The following is a 23245-nucleotide window of genomic DNA, read 5'->3' on the forward strand; positions in this document are numbered from 1 at the left end:
ATGCTTATGTTCATTATCTCAAGGGAGTGTCAGGTCAACCCTGCATTATCTCTCACGACAATCCATTTTGCAGATGAGCGAACTGAGACTTGGATTAAGTAACTTGCCCAAGGACCCTTAGCTAATGGAAGCGGGAACCAGCTCTGACAACCAGGTCTTCTGCCTTCGGACTCCTCATCCTTGGCCTCGGCCCAAGATGCTTGTTACTGGTGGATCTGCAAGCTGCGTGCAGGGGCTCTGTGTCTGTTGCATAGGTGCATTCTTGCCTGAGTGATATGTGACTCTCTTTTCAGAACTCGCTGAGCCCTGGTTCCCCAGTTGTGCCTATGGGGGAGTGGGGAGGTTAGGGGCTGTGAAGGCAGTGAGAAGCAGAAAGCCCCAGGGACCTAAGCCCCAGGATGAGGGTGGCAGGAACCCCACTGGGCTCAGCACAACTTTCCTCATTTCTTCCTCGCTTCTTTCCTACCGAGCCACACTCCCATGGCCAAACCGTCAACCACCAGGACTACAAATGGCTCTGGTAGCCTGAGATTTGGAGTAGGCGATTGTCCAGAAGGTCTTGAGGGCTGGTGGCAGGATGACCCAAGAAGCAGTACCTTGTCTCTCCCTCTTGCCTCCTGATCCTGAGCTTGGGGACTAAAGGAAGGGGCTGCCATCAGTCCTGCCGGCTGCCTGGAATACCCTACTTGTGCTATGCCCCGGGCTAGGGTAGGGCCCCATCTATGACCGGATGGCTGCTTGCCTGGAGATGGACTAACTTTGTTTCTTATGGGGGTGGGAGCGGGCGGGTGGGAAGTGGGGCATGGGAATGGGAAGTGGGAAGTCTGAGTCCTAGCTCCTGGAATTCTAGCTAGCTTGAGGGGGCACTCTGGGTGCCACCTTCTCCCTGGAATGATACCAATACGTGGCTCCTAAAAGTCAGAGGGCACAAAATTCTGCCACTATATAGTCTTTCTTAAGATTCTTCATTTTTACTCTTTCTCTTTTAAGATGAAATTTAAAATACTCCCCAAAGAGTAAAATTTATAAGTTCACACATCTGTAAGTTCCCCTTGGAGCTAAAGGAAATGAACAGCCATTCCAGAGCCAGCAAGGGCCGTTCAGGCCCCGAGAACATTCGTAGAGCGGCTCACATATTTGGGAAGAAAGCTCTTTTGATTCTTGGAGCACCCCCATGAGGCTACTAGGATGAGTATGATCATTTCCTCCTTTTACAGAGAAGGAAACCAAGGCTTGGAGAAGCGACTTGAGCGAGCTCTCAAGATGCTGTGCTCTTTGCCCCGGAGAACCACCTGCGATTTCTCCCCCCACCGGTCTCAGTAACCTGCAGAGGGGGGGCATCCAAGCATGTTTTGAAATGGGCCCACTCTCCCTGAATGCCGAACTTCCTGGACCCAGAGATTATTTCCTTCAACGCAGCCGCCTTCTGTGACAGGGTCTGTGCAAGGTGCTGGAGGGCAGAGATGACCAAAGCCCTTCTCTGTGCTGTGGCTCTATAGCACCTGCTGCCCCATCCTGAGGTCCAACGACAGAGCACATGCCCACAGTGTGACTCACAGTACTTCTGTCTGCAAGAGGCCAGTCAAATTATATGTTATTAATAAAACCTACATGGCTGTCGTGCCCGCTGAGGGGTGGGGGAGGGGAATGTCTTGCTCTGAGCTGTGTCCAGTAACGCAGCCAGGGGCCTGTCAGTCTCACGTGGCTAGGTAAGTGGAGTGAAGCTAGAGGAGTCCTCCAGGCCTGAAATGTCACCCCTAAGATCACATTCACAGCGTTACTCTACCTCCTCTCCCCGCACCCCATCCTACTCCTCGTTCAGATCTTTGTTAAAATCAAATGTGCTCTTTTCCGTGCTGCCTGGAATGCCCTTCTCTTCTCTGGCTTTTTAAATTTTTTATTTATTTTTGCGGTACGCGGGCCTCTCACTGTTGTGGCCTCTCCCGTTGCGGAGCACAGGCTCCGGACGCGCAGGCTCAGTGGCCATGGCTCACGGGCCCAGCCGCTCCACGGCATGGGGATCCTCCCGGACCGGGGCACGAACCCGTGTCCCCTGCATCGGCAGGTGGACTCTCAACCACTGCGTCACCAGGGAAGCCCTATTTTTATTTTTTAATTGAAGTATAGTTGATTTACGATGTTTCAGGTGTACAGCAGAGTGATTCAGTTATACTTGTATGTATATATATACACATATATATTCTTTTTCAGATTCTTTTCCATTATAGGTTATTACAAGATATTGAATATAGTTCCCTGTGCTATTTGTTGTTTATCTAATTTATATGTAGTAGTGTATATCTGTTAATGCCCAATTCCAAACATATCCTTTTTGGTAACCATAAGTTTGTTTTCTATGTCTATGATTCTATTTCTGTTTTGTAAATAAGTTAATTGGTATCATTTTTTTAGATTCCACATATAAGTAATATCATATGATATTTGTCTTTCTCTGTCTGACTTACTTCACTTAGTATGATAATCTCTAGGTCCATCCATGTTGCTGCAAATGGCATCATTTCACTCTTTTTTATGACTGAGTACCAGCTTATTATTTTTTTAATGTTCATTTATTTATTTGTTTTTGGCTGCGTCAGGTCTTAGTTGCTGCACATGGGCTTCCCTCCAGTGGAGCAGGGGGTCCAGAGTGCGTGGACTCTGTAGGTGCAGCACGTGGGCTTAGTTGCCCCGCAGCATGTGGGATCTTATTTCCCTGACCAGGGATCGAACCCACGTCCCCTGCATTGGAAGGCAGATTCTCAACCACTGGACCACCAGGGAAGTCCCCCAGCTTATTTTTTAAGATCTAGTTCAAATGTCACCTCCTGTGCCAGAGGCGGTTCGCAACTTCCTCTCCCAGGCTTTCCTAAGGCTTCCATCTCCCTCTGAAGTACCATCATTTGGGCCCCCTGGAGGGGAGCTGCTATGGTCTGGTCCCTGTTCACCTTGTTCTGGTTGCTCGATACTAGCCCAGTACCACGTGCTCAGTGAAAAAACAGATGTTTACATGTATAAGTGAAATATCCCCACAGTCCTCAGTCTGGACGGAGGGTAGAGATCATAAAGCCCTCTTCTCAGCCCTGCCCAAGGCTCCTCTCTACCAGTTCCCGACTGCACACCTCCGTTCAGTACAGCCTGTGTTTGCATGTGGAGGCATGCCCTGGCTGTGGGTGGTGGGAGGCTCCTCCATCGGTTACGTGGGCCCTGGGTGTGCCCGGTATGGAAGCACAGGGATGAGGCTGGGGTCTTTGAGGACCAGGAAGCCCTAGGGCCAGGCTATGGTTGGGTGCCAGACAAGAGGAGCAGGTTGAGGTGGGAGCTGTCCCTCAGCCCCATTCTTCTGCCTGCCTTGACCCAAATGACCAGAAGCCACACAGAGGTGTGGGGTCTGAAGAGAGCCAGGTACAGAGGGAGGACCCAAGAAGACCTTGACTCAGATCTCTGTTAGGAGGCAGGCTGAAGCGGTGAAGAGGCACAGAGGGAAGAATGCCCTGGGGATGGGGGATGGGGGATGGGGGTTGCCTCGGGAAGGCCCCGGATTCTTGTTCTTCCCCTTCCTAGTTGGGTCACCCTGCGCAAGTCATTTCACCCTTCCGAGCTGCAGTTCCTGCATCTGTAAAATGGGCATAACAAGAAGCCCTGCCTGGGTGAGTAATGCGATGGAATTGGCGCTCAGTGACCTGCAGAGGGCAGTCCCCGAGGCAGGGCCCGCCTGGATGGAGGGCTGTACCACCGAGGGTGCGGGGAGGAGAGACAGATGGCGAAGAAGTCCCCGCCCCGGGCCTGCTCTCCGGGACACTAGCCCCTCTCGCCATCTCCCTCCTCCCAGGACCCGGCGGCTCGGAGCGCCTGGGGTCGTGCTCGCGCTTGCCCGCTGCCGGGCCGGATGCCAGGGCTGGCAGGGCTCCGCGCAGGCGGGCGGGGCGTGCAGGAAGCGCCGCGCGCGCCGGGGCCTCTGGGAGCAAGCGGGAGACTCTGGCGGCGACCGGCTCCCGGGCCTGGGCAGCGGCGGTAAAGGTCTAAGTAGCAGGGGCGGGGCGGTGCTGGGCTAGTGCCACTAGGAGCTGGCGGCTGGGGACGCGTGGGGCGCAGCCGGTGCTCTGAGAGGTGGGCATTAAGGCGGGCTTTACTCTTGGGCTCTGAAACCAACTAGAACTAGGAAAGCTGGGACCCAGTTTAAGAGGAGGAGCTCTGGACCTGTGCGAGCACAGACCCCGTACATTTCCTGCTGTGCCCTCTCCTTTTCTCACTGCCCTGGAGACCAGCGGTGATCTTCCGACAATTGGCCTCATGCCCCCATCCCCACCGCCAGTCCCATCTTGAGTCAGAGGCCCTGCAACTGATTTTATCCCACTGAGCTAGTTTCCCCAAGCTTTTCCAGCCTTCCAGGGCCGTCTCTTAACCCTTCTATACTCCCGCCCCCGACGCCGGTACTCCTGGTCTGAGCCCCAGGCTGCGCCTCCACTGGTTGGCCCTGCTGGCAATAGGGCCCAATGCACCCAATTCTCCCTAAGTGTGCTCTGCCCTTAAGGAGTCACATCTCAGTGGAGACCAGGTGCCAGATAGCTGTATGCTTCATTTAAGGGAGCTCAGAGGGATCAGGAAAGACTTCCCAGGAGAGAGGACCTTTGACCAGGTTCTGAAAAGATTGGGTAGGATTCTGACAGGGGAGAAAGGTCATTCCAAGCTGATGAAAGAGTATGAACAAAGTTAGGGAAGTGGGAGCAAGAATTCAGTAAGCCTGGCCGGTGAGGTACGGGTCAGGGGGAAACTCAGGAAAATAGCTGGTGTGGGCCAGGTGTTTGGACGCTACATAACCTAGGATTTTAGGGAGGCGATTGGTGTCTGGGATCAGGGATGGGAATGGAATGAGACTGAAGGCAGAGGCCACTAAGGAGGAGGAGGGTCTAAGTTAGCACAGGGTGGTAGGGATTATGCAATAGGAACAGGCTGGCAAAGTACTGGGATGAGGAACTGGCAGGGCTGTTTCCACTGTGTGAAGGAGGGGGGAAGGATTTGAAGACAAGTGGAGGAGGGGGGAAGGATTTGAAGACAAAGAGGTCAGATTTCGAGTAGAAATCACGTGATTGGGAAGATTTGCAGTAAAGTAACTGGAAGGGGAGGAGGGATGCTGAGTTCAGTTCCGCGAGCGTGTGGCTTGAAGCACTGGCAGGATGTTCATATGGAGATATCAAATAGGAAGTCATTCATTCATTTATCTATAATTTATGCCAGCCTCAAAGGCAGGTTACGTAAAAGTCACAGAGAAGATAAAATGATCAAACCATTAAAACTCAGCTAAAAGGACCTGATAGCTAGGGAAAAACTTCAGAGGAGAATAGATGATTGTTACTGGAAAACGCTGGCTCAGAAAAGCCACTGAAAATGAACACAGGACTCATAGGAGCGTGCTGGCAGCCAAGCAAAGTAAAGGACACCTAAATAAACAGTTCACTAGGCTGGAATTCAGGAGAAAGGTGATCGTGAAGCCTCAGGGGAGAACCAGTGGGTGGTAGGATCACTCAGGTGGGGAATGTAGAGGAGAGAGGTCTGAAAGCCAGGCCAGGGCCTTGGCGATGCTGGCATTTAAGGAAAGGCTGATGTGCTCCTGAGGAGGAAGGGCCTCCCTTGGCCTGCATGAGAGGTGGGGTGGGAAAGTGGGGGTGTGTGGGGTCCATTCACACCATTCTTCCTGCAGCGGAACAGGATAGAAGGTGGTGTGCTCAGTCCCCCAGGCCTTGACCTTCTCTCCTGCCATGAGGTGGGGCTGCCATTTGCCTAGGGCCTCTTGGGGCCCTGGTCTGGGAAGAGTACTCCAGCCAGCAGGTGAGCAGGAAGCAGGGGTTTCTGTTGCCACTTCTCCCTTTCCAGAGTCCAGATGGCACCTCCAAGAGAGAAGGGATCCAGACACCAGGCATGCTAGTCCCAGCTCCGTGATTTACTAGCTGTTGGCCTTGGACAAGTCACCGTACCTCCCTGAGCTTCCTTTTTCCCATCCTAAACTAAGGGAGTCAGACTAGATGATCTTTGAGTGTCCCTGTAGCTACATAAGTCCAGGAACACTTGTCTGATTTCATTTTGCATTCAATGAGTATTTATTGAGTGCCTGCTACGTGCCAGACCCCATGCTAAGTTCTAAGTAGGTACTTGTGAACCGAAACAGATGTGATCCCTGCTCTCATGGAGGAATGGGGGTGAGTGTGTGAATGAATGTTAATCAAATAATTACATGATGAAATATAAAATTTCATAATGACTGCTACAAAGGGGCAGTACATGATGCTATGAGAGCAAATGATGGGGCTTTGATGTAGATGTGGGGTCTGTGTATTGTTGAGCTAATGTGGGTGAATTCTGGATGCTGTTTCTTCCTTCTGCTTTCTCTCTGTAGATGAACGGATCCCCTTCCTGATCCACTGGAGTTGGCCCCTTAAAGGGGAGCGCCCCCTTGGGCCCCCGAGGTGAGGCCTCAGTGTCATACCTTAGGACACATCTGGGCACAGCAGAGTAGCCTGGGAAGGGTCAGGACTTGGAGAGAGCTTGATCTCCTGGGGAGAGTTGGTTTTCCGGGGCTGGAGAGGGTACAGACTCAGCTACCAGGCCTAAGCGGAAGTTAGCTTATATCATCCAGAGTACAAGTCACAGTGGTCAGCCAGAGGGAGGACCGGTGGGAAGTGGGTGGAGTCTGGCAGTGGTCAGTCTGAGTTCCAGGCATGCAGTCAGCAGTGGGGGACTGGAGGGGTAGGGGCAAGACCTCAGGCCCTGGGAAGGGTATGAGAGTCAGATGAGGCTCTGGACTTGGTTGTCCAGAGTCAGGCCTGGATCTCAGGAAGCCAGCAGTTCATCAGTCCAGGCAGGCCTGGACTCTGAGCCTGTGCAGAGCCTGAGCCCAGTAGCCAAGCCCCAGCTCATCCCTTTTCCTTGCTCACAGGGCCTTTATACGCCATCACGGAAGCTCAGCGGGCAGTGGTCCCCCATCAGAGAGGCACGGACAGTTGTTCCAGGGCATCGCTGCAGCTGGTAAAGGGACTGGCTCCTCAGTCAGCCTGAGGAGAGGGGCTGCTGGGCTCCCAGTGTGGGGGTGGGTTCAGGGAACGTGGGGAAGAAGGGCTTGGAGAGAGAAACAAGCAGGAAGGAGGTATAGAGGATCCATTACAATCAGCCATTAGTGGACCCACTCTCCCTGGCCCCATTATCCATCTGCCCATGTATCCCTTCCTGCAACATTCATGCAGTGCACACTTACGATGTACAAAGCACTGGGAGGGATATAACATCCCTACCTTCAACACACTGCCTCTAGCGGTCAGGTGAAGATCACACATGGATAATCATACAGCCAGTCAGCCCAGACTCATCCTCACTCGTTCCATGGCTTCCCACTTTCTGCCACAGGGGTCCAAACTTTCTGGACAGTCTGAGGGAGTCCTGTGTGTCCAGCACCACTGTGGGTCCTGGCATCTCCTGGTGCTGTGTCTTGACCCTGCAGCCTGACCCTACCACCTCCTTAAGCTCCTGCATTTCTCAGCCCCTCTCCCTGACATATTCCCTTTGCCTTCCCATCCAGAAGCTATCCAGCGGCACCGCCAGAACCTGGCCGAGTGGTTCAGCCGGCTGCCCAGGGAAGAGCGCCAGTTCGGCCCAACCTTTGCACTAGACACGGTCCACGTAGACCCTGTGATCCGCGAGAGCACCCCTGATGAGCTGCTTCGCCCACTGGCTGAGCTGGCCCTGGAGCATCAGCCACCCTCTGCTGGGCTCCCCCCACTGGCCCTGTCTCAACTCTTTGACCCAGATGCCTGTGGGCGCCGCGTGCAGACGGTGGTGCTCTACGGGACAGTGGGCACAGGCAAGAGCACGCTGGTGCGCAAGATGGTCCTGGACTGGTGTTACGGGCGGCTGCCAGCCTTCAAGCTGCTGATCCCCTTCTCCTGCGAGGACCTGTCATCCCTGGGCCCTGCGCCGGTCTCCTTGTGCCAACTTGTGGCCCAGCGCTACACACCCCTGAAGGAGATTCTGCCTCTGATGGCCGCTGCTGGTTCCTGCCTGCTCTTTGTGCTCCACGGCTTGGAGCACCTCAACCTTGATTTCCGGTTGGCAGGCACAGGGCTTTGCAGTGACCCGGAGGAGTCAGAGGCTCCAGCTGCCATCATCGTCAACCTGCTACGCAAATACATGTTGCCCGAGGTGAGTGCACCCTGCTCTGCCTCCACTGTCCCCAATTTGCCCCCTCAGGATTTTCGTGTCCTGAGTCCGCATGCTTAATGGGTAGGAACGTAGGCTCTGGGTTAGTTCAAATCCTGCCTCTCCACTTCCAAGCCGTGGGACTGAGCAAGTCAGTAACTTCTCCAGGCTTCTGTTTCCTTCTCTCCTTGAGTTGTACTGAACAAACGAGATACTGCCTATGAAGTGCTTAGCACAGTGCCCTGGATCATAGTGGGTGCTCAGTAAGTGTGAGTTATAACTACTGTGGTCGTCATTATCTTCATCCTTGAACACTCAGTCTTCAGGGACGCCCTGGCAAGTGAGGCAATCAGGACACAAGGGTCTTTTTTTTCTTTTTTATAAATTTGTTTATCTTATTTATTTTTGGCTGCGTTGGGTCTTCGTTGCTGTGCACGGGTTTCTCAAGTTGCGGTGAGTGGGGGCTACTCTTCGTTGCGGTGCGTGGGCTTCTCATTGCGGTGGCTTCTCTTGTTGCAGAGAACGGGCTCTAGGCGCACGGGCTTCAGTAGTTGCGGCACGTGGGCTCAGTAGTTGTGGCTCGCAGGCTCTAGAGCGCAGGCTCAGTAGTTGTGACTCACGGGCTTACTTGCTCCGCAGCATGAGAGATCTTCCCGGACCAGGGCTCGAACCCGTGTCCCCTGCATTGGCAGGCGGATTCTTAACCACTGAGCCACCAGGGAAGCCCACAAGGGTCTTTCTTAACTCTCAACCATGCTCTTCCCAGGCCAGCATTCTGGTGACCACCCGGCCCTCTGCCATTGGCCGCATCCCCAGCAAGTATGTGGACCGCTATGGCGAGATCTGTGGCTTCTCCGATACCAACCTACAGAAGCTCTACTTCCAGCTCCGCTTCAAACAGCCAGACTGCGGGCACGGAGCTGGGGGGTTCTCAGCCACGCCGGCTCAGCGTGACCACCTGGTGCAGATGCTCTCCCGGAACCTGGAGGGGCACCACCAGATCGCCACTGCCTGCTTCCTGCCCTCCTATTGCTGGCTTGTCTGTGCCACCCTGCACTTCCTGCACGCTCCCACACCAGCTGGCCAGACCCTCACGAGCATCTACACCAGCTTCCTGCATCTAAACTTCAGTGGGGAGATGCTGGACAGCACTGACCCCTCCAAGTTGTCCCTGATGGCCTATGCAGCCCGAACCATGGGCAAGTTGGCCTACGAGGGGGTGTCCTCCCGCAAGACGTACTTCTCTGAAGAGGATGTCCGTGGCTGCCTGGAAGCTGGCATCCAGACGGAAGAGGAGTTTCAGCTGCTGCATGTGTTCCGCCGGGATGCCCTGAGGTTTTTTCTGGCCCCGTGCGTTGAGCCAGGGCACCTGGGTACCTTCGTGTTCACTGTGCCCGCCATGCAGGAATACCTGGCTGCCCTCTACATTGTGCTGGGTTTGCGGAAGACGACTCTGCAGCGAGTGGGCAAGGAAGTGGCCGAGCTCGTGAGCCGTGTCGGGGAGGATGTCAGCCTGGTCCTGGGCATCATGGCCAAGCTGCTGCCCCTGCGGGCCCTGCCCCTGCTATTCAACCTGCTCAAGGTAACAGCCCTAGGATCCCAGGCTGCCGGCCCCCATCCTCCTCGTTCACTCTTGCTCCTGCCCAGAAGGAAACTGCTTCTTCCTGCATGACCGTGAATCCTCTTCTTGGCTCTGTTTCAGATTTGGGCAATCTGGCTTTTAGTGGGAATGGGTCATAAGGAAGGGGGAGAGAGAAGCCGCAGGCTGGGGAAGGCTTGGAGGGGAATCTAAGGGTGCAGAGACTTTCATAACAATCCCATAACTCTAATGATAGGTTTTTATTTGTTTTTGTTTTTTTTTGTTTTTTGCCTCTCTCCTCCTAGTCTTTGTTGCTGGGCAGCAGGGGTCACTACTGTCCAGGGTCTGTCCTGTGTTTTGCAGGTCCAGAAACCCAATTGTATCTGTTCCTCAGAGATGATTAGACGCTGGGAGTGATGTCTCATCCTAACTTAATCACCAGAGGCAGGTTTATAAAGCAGATGCCGTTTTATTCATTTATACCAGGAGGATAAATGGCATTGGTAATTGGCTTAGGACAGTCCATCCTGGGTGCAGGTCTGCTCCAGAAACCAAATTACAGGCCTGAGGACTGTGCTGTGAGCAGGGCGGATGTACTAAGTTTTTGATGGGAAGAAGTAGCCACTTTCGGCTGATGTCTGCCGGGTGCCTTGTAAATGAAATATAATTATGATCCCTTTTTTAAAAAAAATTATTTATTTTTGGCTGCATTGGGTCTTTGTTGCTGCGCGTGGGCTTTTCTCTAGTTGCGACGAGGGGGGGTTACTCTTTGTTGTGGTGCTTGGACTGCTTGTTGCGCTGGCTTTTCTCGTTGTGGAGCACGGGCTCTAGGTACATGGGCTTCAGTAGTTGTGGCACGTGGGCTCAGTAGTTGTAGCTCTCGGGCTCTAGAGCGCAGGCTCAGTAGTTGTGGCGCACGGGCTTAGTTGCTCCGCGGCATGTGGGATCTTCCCGGACCAGGGCTCGAACCCATGTCTCCTGCGTTGGCAGGTGGATTCTTAACCACTGCACCACCAGGGAAGCCCTATGATCCCTTTTATAGATGAGGAAACTGGCGCTCACAGAGGCTAAGTAACTTGACCAAGGTCACTCAGATAGTAAGGAGAATGACTGGGATCTGAGTGCAGGTTTTGTGTTTCTGAATCCTGTGCCCTTTCCGCCAAACTTTATTGATGTGCTATGGATATTTCTAGGAAGCTATGGCGCCTTGCTAGGTAACCCTGGTTCTCTTTAGAAATGTTTCAGTAATCGGTCTTGGGGAAGCAGAGCCCTGGTGAGCTGACAACATTTTAACAAGTTTTCCTTTTTATAGGCAGCAAAGCCTCAGGGTTAAAAACAGGGATTCTGTAACGCAGCTACCTGGTTCACATTCCAGGCTCTGCCACTTACTAGCTGTGTGACCTTGTACAAGTTACTTAACCTCTCTGTGCCCCAAGGTCCTTATCTGTTAAATGAATAATAATAGATAATAATAGAATCTATATCATTGGCCCCATATGAGGATTAAATGTCTTCATCTGCAGGACCTGGCACATAGTAAGCGCTATTTAATTGTTTGTTAAACACAAAAACAGTCTCAGGCAGCCCATCCCTTCTTACACCATTGCCTCAGGCAGGGAGGTAATGGCCATTGCTGAGGCCACCCACCTCTTTGAGGATCTGCTTGCATCATCTGGATTGCAGTGAGAGGCTGTGGTCTCCTGACAGGATTCAGAAAGCCACTCAGTTACTTAAGGGGACACCACACCCCTAAGCCCTCTCGGAGGGAGGGTTGCCTAGCAGAGGATGGGTCCCATCTGTTTCTTTATGAGCCTATTGTTTCATTTTCCCAGAGTGACAGTTTTTGTGTCTTGTCTCCAGATGCTTGTTGGGGGAGGGGCACTATAACCTCCATGGTGGGAACCTCGCCTGTAAAAAGTGAAGAAAACACATGAGAGGAGGTGCCACAAAACAACCTGGTGGCTCCTGCCAGAGGAATGGACCTCTCTTTTCCTTTCAGAACCATTGCAAGGATGGCAGCTCCCAAACATTCAGTTCTTCAACAAATATTGAGTGCCAGGCAATGTGTTAGATTCGGAGGAAAAAGCAACAGGACCCCAGGTTTCTGCCTTTTCTGATCATACAGTCTCAACATAAACATGTCAACATAACCATGGGATTAAAATTTCTGGGAAGTGCCTGGAAAACAAAGTTCCAGGTGCTATGGAAGTGTGTAAGGGGGGAGGGGGGACCTGGTTTGGGGGGATAAGTAAAGCCTCTCTGCAGGAAGGGCTTTTAATCTGATCCCTGGAGGATTAGCCAGAAGAACTGGGTGTGGGGGGAACACTCCAGGAAGAGGGCACAGCTCTGAAGGAGGAAGAACCTTGGCACTGTCAAAAAACAAAAAAGAGAGAGAGAGAGAAGCCGAGAGGACAGCAGAGTGAGCGAGGGTGAGAGGCTGTCATGAAGGCGCCGGGGCTGACAGGGGCCTGTCAATGAAAAATTGATCAATAGTTCATCTGTTGCCAGAAGGGGGACCCCTTCCAGGGCCTGAGAGCGAGCTGTTTTTTTTTTTTTTTAAAATAAGCTTATTTATTTATTTAGGCTGCATTGGGTCTTTGTTTCTGTGTGCGGGCTTTCTGTAGTTGCAGTGAGCGAGGGCTACTCTTCGTTGCGGTGTAGCGGGCTTCTCATTGCAGTGGCTTCTCTTGTTGCAGAGCACGGGCTCTAGGCGCGCGAGCTTCAGTAGCTGTGGCTCGCGGGCTCTAGAGGGCAGGCTCAGTAGTTGTGGTGCACGGGCTTAGTTGCTTCGCAGTATGTGGGATCTTCCCGGACCAGGGCTCGAACCCGTGTCCCCTGCATTGGCAGGTGGATTCTTAACCACTGCACCACCAGGGATGTCCCTGAGAGCAAGTGCTTGTGTAACACTCGGAAATCAATTGTCTGAGGAGACACACGTACTGACAAAGCAAAAGACTTTATTGGGAAGGGCCGCCCAGGCAGAGAGCAGTGGTGTAAGGGAGCCCAGGAGAACTGCTCTGCCACGTGGCTTGTAGTCGCAGGTTTTATGGTAATGGGGTTAGTTTCTGGGTTGTCTCTGGCCATTCATCTTGCTTGGCCCCTATTTAGTCTGACTCAAGGTCCTTCCTGGTGGCACGCGTGTCTCAGCCAAGATGGATTCCAGCACCAAGGATTCTGGGAGGTTGGTAGGACAATATTATGGGGCTGGCATCTCCTCCCTCTTTTTGGCCCCTCCTGAATTCTCTAGTTTTTGACAGCAGCACCATGTTCCTTATTGGGAACTCCTGTTGTGAGACAACTCATGCAAGTGGACATCATCGTGCCTGGCCAAGGCGGGTGGTTTTAGTCAACGGTTCCCTAACACATCTAAGAAAGAAATGGAAATTTTAATTCAAGCCAATCTGAGGATTATAACCCAGGAGACAGTCTCTCAGAGAGTTTTGAGAACTATTCCAAAGACATAAAGAGGGAGGCCAACGTATTCAATATATGTGATTTTGGCAACGGGGGTATGTGTAATCAAACACACATCGCAGTAGAAAATTGCACCTAGTCACGAGGAACAGACATCTCAGTTAATGGTTTTAGTGCTTTTCTAAGTATGGAAAGATGCAAGAATCCGGGTTTGTAAAAATTTCTCCTGAAATATCTAAGGACCAGTTCTGTCAGTTTTCCCAAAGCACACAGTACCTTATCCTCATCTTCGCCCTGAATTCCTTTCAAGGTTGTTGTAGCCAGTGACTGCAGTGGCTAATGACTTGACTTCGTAGAATTGGGTGGTGGGCGACATTCTTTATTTTACAATCCCTTCCCTTTCAGTCTTAGTTTCAACCAAGGTTTGGGAGGCATTTCGTGACCTATTTGTTCCACAGCACTAGGAATGCTCATTCCCAGGTCAGGCAAGGATTTCACTGATAGGTCACTCAATGTGCTATTAGTGGACTAGACCCTGTTAACAGTAGCCAAAATCCTCTGGACCTCTTACTAGTCCGTTGTGATCCAAGGAACGGTTCCCTCTTGTTTCTTCCCTTATCTAGAGTTACACTATTACAGTCATTCATCTTATAGAACTATATATTTGATCAATTGTTTCAAGTCACCTAATCATCGTTAATTTTTTTGTGTGTGTGGTACGCGGGCCTCTCCCTGTTGTGGCCTCTCCCGTTGCGGAGCACAGGCTCCGGACGCGCAGGCTCAGCGGCCATGGCTCACGGGCCCAGCCGCTCCGCGGCATGTGGGACCTTCCCGGATCGGGGCACGAACCCGTGTCCCCTGCATCAGCAGGCGGACTCTCAACCACTGCACCACCAGGGAAGCCCCTCATCGTTAATTTTATCTGAGACTCAGTCACACATTTGGTAATGCAAGAAACAGCAATCTTATAAAATAGGCAAATACAAGTAATATAGCTAGTAGTATTAATAGGATCATAAGTAAGTATTGAAGCTAAGATCTTCCACAAGGTGAGGCCCAGTATCTCCTCAGGTCTCTGAGCAGTCTGTTTTGCACCAATCTCTATCTTTAAGGAAAATGATATATTGGCATTGTACATAAAGTTCACCGAAGATGTCTGCATATACAAGGCGAGTGGTGGGTCACTGTGACTCCTTACAGGATTGAGAAAGGAATGTTATCTTCTAAGGAGTTACGTGGCTGGCGCCAGAAGGCGAAAAAGTGATCTTTATGATTGAGCGGGTATTTCTGCCATGGGGGAGGTCTAGTTAAATGCATAGTGCAGATGCACCATGCACACTGGAGGGGAGGGAGGAGGCCCAAATGGGCAGAGAAAAATTTCATGTTTAAATTTTTCTTGTCTTTCCTTAAAATATGAATTTTATTTCATGAGGCCGAATCGTGCAGGGTCTGAAGCAGTAGGAGCAGCATCGGTCATCGCTGCTGTGATGACGATGATGGTGTTGAAGATGATGATGTATTTAAACCACCTAGCCCGGTACCAAGCTGAATGCATAATATATGCTAACTCCTTCCCACCGCGCTTGGGCTTGAAAATGTACGGGGTGTTTGGGAAAAAGAAGGAATTTCCCAGTGTCTGGAGTACGTGAGACGAGTGTTGAGAGGTGACGCCGGAAAGGTCACATTGGGGCCAAATTATGCCAAGTTTTATATTCCTCATGGGCAGTGGGGAGCCACGGAAGGTGCTGCAGCAGGGGGAATAGTATGATCAGACGAGTCGTGCTCAAGTTTAAGGGAGATCACCAAGCTGGAGCAGTCAGGAAGACTGCACCTTAAGCTTAGGCCAGAAGGCTGAACAGCACGCAGTAGGCTGCAGCGCCCTCACCCTGCTTCTCTTCCAGGTGGTTCCACGTGTGTTCGGGCGTGTGGTAGGTAAGAGCCGTGAGACAGTGGCCCAGGCCATGGTGCTGGAGATGTTCCGAGAGGAGGACTACTACAATGACGACGTCCTGGACCAGATGGGTGCCAGTATCCTGGGTGTGGAGGGCCCCCGGTGCCGCTCGGACGAGCCCACAGAGGATGAGGTCTTTGAGCTTTTCCCCATGTTCATGGGCGGGCTTCTCTCTGCCCATAACCGGGTAGTGCTGGCTCAGCTTGGCTGCCCCATCAAGACCCTGGATGCCCTGGAGAATGCCCAGGCCATCAAGAAGAAGCTGGGCAAGCTGGGCCGGCAGGTGCTGCCCCCCTCGGAGCTCCTTGACCACCTCTTCTTCCACTATGAGTTCCAGAATCAGCGCTTCTCCGCCGAGGTGCTCAGCTCCCTGCGCCAGCTCAACCTGGCGGGCGTGCGCATGACACCCCTCAAGTGCATGGTGGTGGCAGCTGTACTGGGCAGTGGAAGGCATGCCCTGGACGAGGTGAACTTCGCCTCCTGCCAACTGGATCCTGCCGGGCTGCGCACGCTCAGGCCTGTCTTCCTGCGTGCCCGGAAGCTGGGGTGAGGCCCTGTCCTCGTGCACGGGTGGAAGAGAAGGTGCTTGGGAAAGCAAAGGGAGTGAGGAAGGACCAGGGGCTGGGGTGAGATCTGGTACGGGTGGAGGTGACAAGAGCTACAGAAGGGGACACAGCTGTGGACTACAAGAGGCAGGATGGTGGGGGAGGGGCCCGGTGGGTGGGCAGGCTCCATGCCGAACTCCTTCCTTGGTTTCTCACCTCCTCTCTGCCCACCTTCTGCTGCAGCTTGCAACTCAACAGCCTGGGCCCCGAGGCCTGCAGGGACCTCCGAGACTTGCTGCTGCATGACCAGTGCCAAGTTACCACCCTGCGGTGAGTGCCCTGGGAGGGGGCTCCATCCTGCTGGCCAGCTAAGGTCAAGGGTGAGCTCCCCACCTCCCAACATGCCTGGAACAGGCGCACCCATGCTGTAGTAAAGAAGGCGGGAGTGTAGACCTTGACCTACTCCCCACCCCACGACGTCTAGTACAAGCAGCCAAGCAGGGGGAAAGAGGCCACCAGCCATAAATTGGTGCTAAAAAAGCCTCTTGCATGGCTAAAAGCAGCCTGGGGTGGGGGGTGGAATAACACCCAGGCTGGTTACCTGGTAACGACGCCACTGATTCCCTCCCAGGATTTTCCCTGTCGCCTCACAAGGATGACCATGACGCTGGGCACTCAACAGATGCTCCCAAAGTGTTGACTGATTTACTAGTAACCCAGATGCTGGGTTCCTGATTTTGGGTTGGAGGAAGGGGAGGTGAATGAGGAGGGAGGGAGAGGGGGATGGGGAAACAGGAAGGGAGGATGAAGCAGGGGCTGGAAAGGGGGGAAAAAGGAGCAAGAAGGAACATGGTAACGAGGAAGGGGAGAGGGAAGAGGGGAGTCTCAAAGGAGAATGGAAGGCAGGAGGAGGGGAGGGAGAAGCCGGCTTCCACCCCACCCTCCCTCCTCTACGGTGAGCCTCACCCCCGTTTCTCCATTCTCTTTACCTGGGCCTGCATTTCTCTGCGTCCAGGCTGGTCTCTGCCCCAAGCAGTGCACCGTTTTGGCCCAAGTCCCAGTGCTTAGCACAGGGCATCTGCTAGGGGCCCTCATAACCTTGGGGTGCTTGTGGCCCTAGGCTGTCCAACAACCCACTGACGGCGGCGGGTGTGGCCCTGCTGGTGGAGGGGCTGGCGGGAAACACCTCGCTGAAACACCTGTCTCTGCTGCACACGGGCCTTGGGGATGAGGGCCTGGAGCTGCTGGCTGCCCAGCTAGACCGTAACCAGCAGCTACAGGAGCTGAATGTGGCCTACAACGGCGCTGGCGACACAGCGGCCCTGGCCTTAGCCAAGGCTGCCCGGGAGCACCCTTCCCTGGAGCTGCTGCAGTGAGTCTTGCCCTCCACTCCCATCTCCCCACCCACCCCTTGGTGATTGGCCCTTCCCCTGCCCTGATTCTCCACCACCATTTCTCCTAGGATCCTAGTGGCCCCATTTCTATTGACCCTGGTCCCACTGAATTCTAGCGTCATCCCTGCCTCCCAGTGGCCACCACCCTCCATCTCTGGCTTATTGCAAACACTTACCCCGTTGCATTTCACAAGCAGGGGAACTGTTATGAGACCGCTTACTCTCTGTCCACCAACCCTCTGCCCCTTCTTCTCAGAGCTGAACAGCATCTACTGTTCTCTCTCCTGCTAGCCTCTACTTCAACGAGCTGAGCTCAGAGTGCCGCCAGGCCCTGCGGGACCTGGGGAGCACCACTGAGGGCGGTGCCCGGGTCGTGGTGTCGCTGACAGAGGGGACAGCGGTGTCCGAGTACTGGTCAGTGATCCTGGGTGAAGTCCAGCGGAACCTCAACAGCTGGGATCGGGGCCGGGTCCGGCGCCACCTGGAGCTTCTGCTGCGGGATCTGGAAGATAACCGAGGAGCCACCCTTAATCCTTGGCGCAAAGCCCAGCTGCTTCGAGTGGAGGGCGAGGTCAGGGCCCTCCTGGAGCAGCTGGGAGGCCCTGGAAGCTGAGACACTGGCAGCAGTGTGTGTCCCCTGGCCCCAAGCCGCTTCTGTCTGTGGCCTCCTAGCTTGCACTACCGCTTCCAGAAAGATCCCTTCAGGGCTGGAGGCAAAGGAATGGGCACAGCTGTGCCAGTTGCTCTCCTGGGGCATGTCCAACCAGTGCTTCCAAGTCTGGGGTTTTCAGGGTCGTGGAACACGCTTCCCCTCCCTTCGGCTAGAAGGACTGAAAGATGTGGCGTTTTGGTGGCCCCACCTTGTCCTGTAGCGCCACCACCAATCTCCTCTTGGACTGTGCCACCTGGGGGCACACTTCTTTTGTCGGCCTTGCCAGGGGCCTTGCCATCCAGATGTGTTGGAGGGCCTCCGCGTCCTGCCTTTATGCTTTCTGGGGACACCCTGGGACACCCAGGATGCCAGCAGCCACTTTCCTCTCACTGGTGCTGTGTCCTCACCCTTGTTTCCCCTTCACAATGGTACCCAAGCTTGGTGGCCCCCAGGAGCGTGGGTGCTGACTTGCTGCTATTAAAGAGCTGTGTCTTCCAACTACTGTGGAGTCTTTTTTGCCTGTTGCTTTCAAGAAAGGGTACTGTTTTGGTCATTCTGGTTAAACCACTGACCACTTTCTGTTGCAGATGTTTCTTGGGCACTAGTTTCAGAGGCCCTGAGGGTGGCGCAAGAACAAGATGTCAGCATGGAAGTAGGCCATGTTGGGCCATAGGGCTCCTGTCCCCCTTCTCACACTCTTATTCCAGGCTTGGAATTACAGTGCCCAGCAATTACAGTGACCTTTCTCGCGCGGAGGGGGAACTGGGATGGCAGCAGAGTCTCCTGAGAAAGTCGGGGCTCGAGAATAGGGCAGGAGGGACAGACACACTTCCCCAGAGGACAAGACTCTCCTCCCGTTAACCATTACCGACCGCTTCTAAGGCAGCGTCTTGGAGGAGGCGGGACGTGGCGGGGTAGGTGGGAGGGCCAGCTGGTTTCGATGGACCTTGTCCCTGCACTGAGCCTGGCTCGCTGATCCAACCATGAAGGCAGCTGCAGGTAAGAGGCCAGGAGAAATCCTCTGCGGGGGGCTTTAGGGCAGAGGGCAGATTGGAAGGCTTTGGGGCCAGGACACACTTGGTACTGGGGCTTGGAGCCCTGAGGCAAGTAGAGTGGAAGTCAGGAGGGGAGAGGTGAGTGGTTGGATGTGTCTGCCTTACTGGTCCACGCCCTGTACTGATATGCTCGGACTTCCGTGCATATCAGGAGGCCTTGGCCGGGGAGGGGAAGGAAGGGGAAGGGAAGACCCTTTTGGAGTGAGTCCTGAATTTGGGGGTTCCCCGAAGTCCTTTCAGTTAATGACCATGGAAGAGGAGTCTCAGGGGGGCAGAATGTGCCTCTCCTTCCCTCACCCCTTCTTTTCCCAGCAGATCTTCAGGACACAGCTTCCTTGGCCCCGTAAGTGCTGTGCTGTGAAGGACTGGGGCAAGGGGAGGAGGGATTGAAGGTGGGGAAGCTCTTCAGCTGCCATTAGCCATTAGCACCTCAAGGCGAGCCTGGGACCCAAGTCCGGATGTCAGTTTTCTCCTACCTGCTTGACTTGCTTCCTTGCAGGAAGTTTGAGTTTAACCCCAAACTGGGCATTGATAATCCTGTGCTCTCCCTGGCTGAAGACCACGAGCCCTCTGGTAACCCCCCACCACTTGGGGTAACCGTTTCCTTTCCCCAGAGCCACCAGGGCTCCACACAGCTTCCCGTCTCCTTGGTAACCGCTCACTCTGTCTCCCTCTGATAACAGCCTTGGTGGGAGTATCCACGTGGCGGTGGAAGGGGGCCAGGCATTTCCTGGTCCGTGTTCAGTCCCCCTGCCCAATACCTAACTGGGCAGAAGCCTGTCTGGTGTTCTATCACAGGGCAGGGTCTGCCAGACACAAGGTGACTTGTACTTGGGTCATGTCCCCTCTCCTCCCGCTTTTCTGCTGCCCACCTCCCCTTCCAGATCTCTGGAGCCTGGAACGACCTCGCTTCTATCTGCTCAACAGAGAGGAGGGCAGGAGTTTTGGCTTCCACTTGCAGCAGCAGCGGGGCAGGGCTGGGCATGTGGTGTGCAGGGTGGAGCCAGGCACCTCTGCCCAGCGCCAGGGTCTTCGGGAAGGAGACTGTATCCTGGGGGTGAACAACCATGTCGTGGAACATGAAGACTATTCAGTGGTGAGGTTGGGCTGGGACCCCTGTGGTACAGGAGAACATTCTATAGCACCTCAGGGAGACAGAAGCCGGTTGGTCACCTCCCTGGGTATATGGGGGCAGGACCCAAGCCTCAACCTCCCCCATCTCCCAGAACTTAGGGACGCCCAGGCCCGAATGGTTGCGTGAAGGTCTCCAGAGAGCTGGTTTCCATGGTGAAAAGTGTAGCTTCCAGGGAGGGGAAGCTGGCAAGAGGGGCCAGCCCAAGCCTGCTCCGTGTGCCCACCGTTCAGGTGATACGCCGCATCCGGGCCAGCGGTCCTCGGGTACTGCTGACGGTGTTGGCGCAGCACGTGCGTGAGGTGGCCCGAGCTCAGCAGGGAAACGACGCCCACCTCTGTCCCACGCTCGGCCGAGGGGTCCGGCCTCGGCTGTGCCACATAGTGAAAGACGAGGGCGGCTTTGGCTTCAGTATCACCCAAGGTGGGCTTGGAGCTCGGGAGGGCTCAGGAGGGGGCTCTCAGCCCTGCTCTAGGCAGGCAGCAGGCAGGGACTTGCTGTTTGTGCTTCCAGGACATCGGGGTCCTTTCTGGTTAGTGCTGAGCGCTGGAGGAGCAGCTGAGCAGGCAGGAGTGCCCCCTGGGGCCCGGCTGCTAGAAGTGAATGGGGTCAGCGTGGAGAAGTTCACGCATACCCAACTCAGCAAGAAGGTATGACTGCCTGTTTCCCATCCATCCTCACCCCTCGGGCCTGGTCCCTGCCTCTGGAAGCAGACTCCTCCTCCACACGCCTAATCGCCTGATCTGACCTTGTACCTGTCACCATCCTTCCCTTTACACTCTGTGCTGGGCCCTCCCCTCCCTTCCCTAGTGCCTCATTCCTGGGCCTGGGAAGAGGGGCTGTGAGGAGGCGCCTGCCTCTGCCCTCCCTACCCAGGTGGTTGACGCTGATGCCCTGCTGGGTCCCCACAGCTTTGGCAGAGTGGCAAGCAGGTGACCCTGCTGGTGGCAGGGCCAGAGGTGGAGGAACAGTGTCGCCAGCTGGGAATGCCCCTGGCTGCACCCCTGGCAGAGGGCTGGGCACTGCCTACCAAGCCCCGCTGTCTGCATCTAGAGAAAGGGCCCCAGGGCTTTGGGTTCGTGCTCCGAGAGGAGAAGGGCCTTGACGGTCAGCTCGGTGAGTGAGAGCCCTGGGGGCAGGGAGGGAAGGTGGGCCTTGGGGTGGGCACACAAGTGTATATATACACCTCTCAGTGCACACAAGTGGTGGCCCTGGCTGAACCCCAGCCCAGGCCTCCTCCTCTTGTGTAGCCCTGGGTCAGTCCCCCGGGGTGTATACGGTGGCCTGGGCCGGCACTGGGGGTCAGTGGGGAAGGAGCAGTGAGGATGTCTGCATCCCAGGTCAGTTCCTGTGGGAGGTGGACCCAGGACTGCCAGCAGAGAAGGCCGGGATGCAGGCTGGGGACCGGCTGGTGGCTGTGGCTGGGGAGAGCGTGGAAGGGCTGGGCCATGAAGAGACAGTGTCCAAGATCCGGGCACAGGGCTCCTGCGTCTCGCTCATCGTTGTCGACCCCGAGGCTGACCGCTTCTTCAACATGGTGCGAGCTGAGGGGCGGGGGCTAGAGAGAGGGCAGGAAGAGAGCAGGGCTCGGGTGGGGGAACAAGCAGCATGGTTTGTCCTATCTTCCTCTTTTCCAGGTTCGCTTGTCCCCACTTCTCTTCTTGGAGAGCACAGAGGCTCCTGACTCTCCCCAGGATACCTGCTCAGCCTCTCTGGTTGAGACCAGGGACCCACCAGTTGAAGACACAACCGTCCCACGCGGCTTCCGCCAGTGCTGCCTGTACCCTGGGCCTGGCGGTGGCTATGGCTTCCGACTCAGCTGTGTGGCCAGTGGGCCTCATCTCTTCATCTCCCAGGTGACTGATGCCCCAGGGACCTTGGATCTTTTCAATCATTTGCCTCTTGACAAGCCTTCCTCTGCTTCCCTCCCAGAGCCTCAGTACACCCAGCAGACTTTTCCCTGGTGTTCCGAGCTCTACATTCCCCCCTACCCCATTCCACCAGGTGACCCTAGGAGGCTCAGCTGCCCGGGCGGGACTGCAAATGGGAGATGTGATTCTGGAGGTGAACGGGAATCCCATGGGCGGAGAGAATGACCTGGAAAGACTTCAGCAGCTGGCTGAGGCGGAGCCACCCCTATGCCTGAAGCTGGCGGCCAGATCTCAGCAGGGCTTGGAAGCCTGGATTCCCCCAGGGTCTGGAGAGGTGAGGAAGAAGAGACAGATGGACTGTGAGTCAGCCAGAAGAGGACAGAGGGGAGCCAGAGCAGAGGGCAGAGCGGGAAGCTGCAGGGTGAAGCAGGGTGGGGCACTCAGGTTGGGACTTTAGGCCATGGTACGTGGGGACAGAAGGACCCAGGGAAGAAGCCCCATTCCTGGGCATCCCAGTGAGGTGGGGGGGGGCACAGGGAAAGGGAACTCTTCTGGTCTCTGAATGACCTCTTCCCTTCTTTCTCTGCTTAGGACTGGGCTGTAGCCTCAGATCTACTGTAGCACCCCCTATGCCTGGCACAGATCTGCCCAAGCTTTCCTGTCTCCACTCTCCAGCCTGAGGTGGTGGGAGCTGAGATGCTCTCTTTAAACCAGAAGCTGCAGCTCTAGGACTCCGGATACCTCCATCACAGGATAGTCCTTGGCCTCCCTCCCTTCCCATGGGCCCACATCCTAGAAGAGGGTGTGGCCAGAGGCCTCAGGTGGGCCCATGAGGGATTCTCCCCTTTGATTCCAAAGGAAGTCACATGGGATCTTTGGGAGCTGTGCCCCAAGGATGAAGATCTGCGTGAGATGAGTGGTATGATTTTGTGATTTATAACAAGAAATATATGTGTGGCCTTCATACCCTTTCCTGGCACAGAGCTCCTAAAATGCTTGGAATTTCCTAAGTAGTAAGAGAGAGAAAGCTGTCTTCTGTTTTTGACAATAAGCCCCTTTCAACTACACCTAGTTTTGTTAATGAGGTGACTCTTGAAAAGCACCTGAGAATGGGGCACTGGTTTCCAGGGGAACCAGTCATGTGATTAGAGGTTTGGAACTTTCAGTGCCCCACCCCCACCGCTACCCTCAACCTCCTGGGAGGGGAGAGGACTGGAGGTTGAATTAATCACCAGTGTTCAATGGATCTTGCCTACATAATGAAGCCTCCATAGAAACCCAAAAGGACAGTTTCAGAGAGCTTTCCGTGTTGCTGAACACGTGCAGGTGCTGGGAGGGTGGCGCACCTGGAGAGGGCGTGAAGCTTCCATGGTCATACCTCACCCGGTTTATCTCTTCCATCTGGCTGTTCCTGAGTTGTCTTCTTTATAATAAACTGGTAATCTAGTAACTAAACTGTTTCCCTGAG

General features: G+C 54.5%; 2 protein-coding genes across 6 annotated transcripts; both read left to right on the forward strand.

Moving 5' to 3' along the window:
- The first annotated feature begins 3644 nt into the window (after positions 1–3644).
- NLRX1 (NLR family member X1) lies at positions 3645–17906 on the forward strand. Of its 4 annotated transcripts, none has more exons than XM_067751293.1 (10): positions 3890–4011; positions 5699–5826; positions 6392–6461; positions 6932–7020; positions 7568–8187; positions 8951–9766; positions 15079–15674; positions 15917–16003; positions 16794–17045; positions 17359–17906. In XM_067751293.1, exons 2-10 carry the CDS (start codon positions 5757–5759, stop codon positions 17678–17680), a joined length of 2922 nt encoding a protein of 973 aa, XP_067607394.1. In that variant the 5' UTR covers positions 3890–4011; positions 5699–5756; the 3' UTR covers positions 17681–17906. The 4 variants fall into 4 exon arrangements, with proteins under 4 accessions (XP_067607392.1, XP_067607393.1, XP_067607394.1 ...); XM_067751294.1 differs by having other exon boundaries at positions 3967–4107; XM_067751291.1 differs by lacking the exon at positions 5699–5826 and having other exon boundaries at positions 3645–4017.
- A 694-nt stretch (positions 17907–18600) lies between these two features.
- On the forward strand, positions 18601–23232 carry NHERF4 (NHERF family PDZ scaffold protein 4). Of its 2 annotated transcripts, none has more exons than XM_067751296.1 (9): positions 18601–19117; positions 19659–19870; positions 20140–20329; positions 20420–20556; positions 20818–21022; positions 21247–21443; positions 21544–21762; positions 21911–22111; positions 22369–23232. In XM_067751296.1, exons 1-9 carry the CDS (start codon positions 18865–18867, stop codon positions 22396–22398), a joined length of 1644 nt encoding a protein of 547 aa, XP_067607397.1. In that variant the 5' UTR covers positions 18601–18864; the 3' UTR covers positions 22399–23232. The 2 variants fall into 2 exon arrangements, with proteins under 2 accessions (XP_067607397.1, XP_067607398.1); XM_067751297.1 differs by having other exon boundaries at positions 19087–19347.
- The last annotated feature ends 13 nt before the right edge of the window (positions 23233–23245 follow it).

This window comes from Pseudorca crassidens, chromosome 9 (genome assembly GCF_039906515.1).
Source record: "Pseudorca crassidens isolate mPseCra1 chromosome 9, mPseCra1.hap1, whole genome shotgun sequence".
Classification (NCBI taxonomy): Eukaryota; Metazoa; Chordata; class Mammalia; order Artiodactyla; family Delphinidae; genus Pseudorca; species Pseudorca crassidens.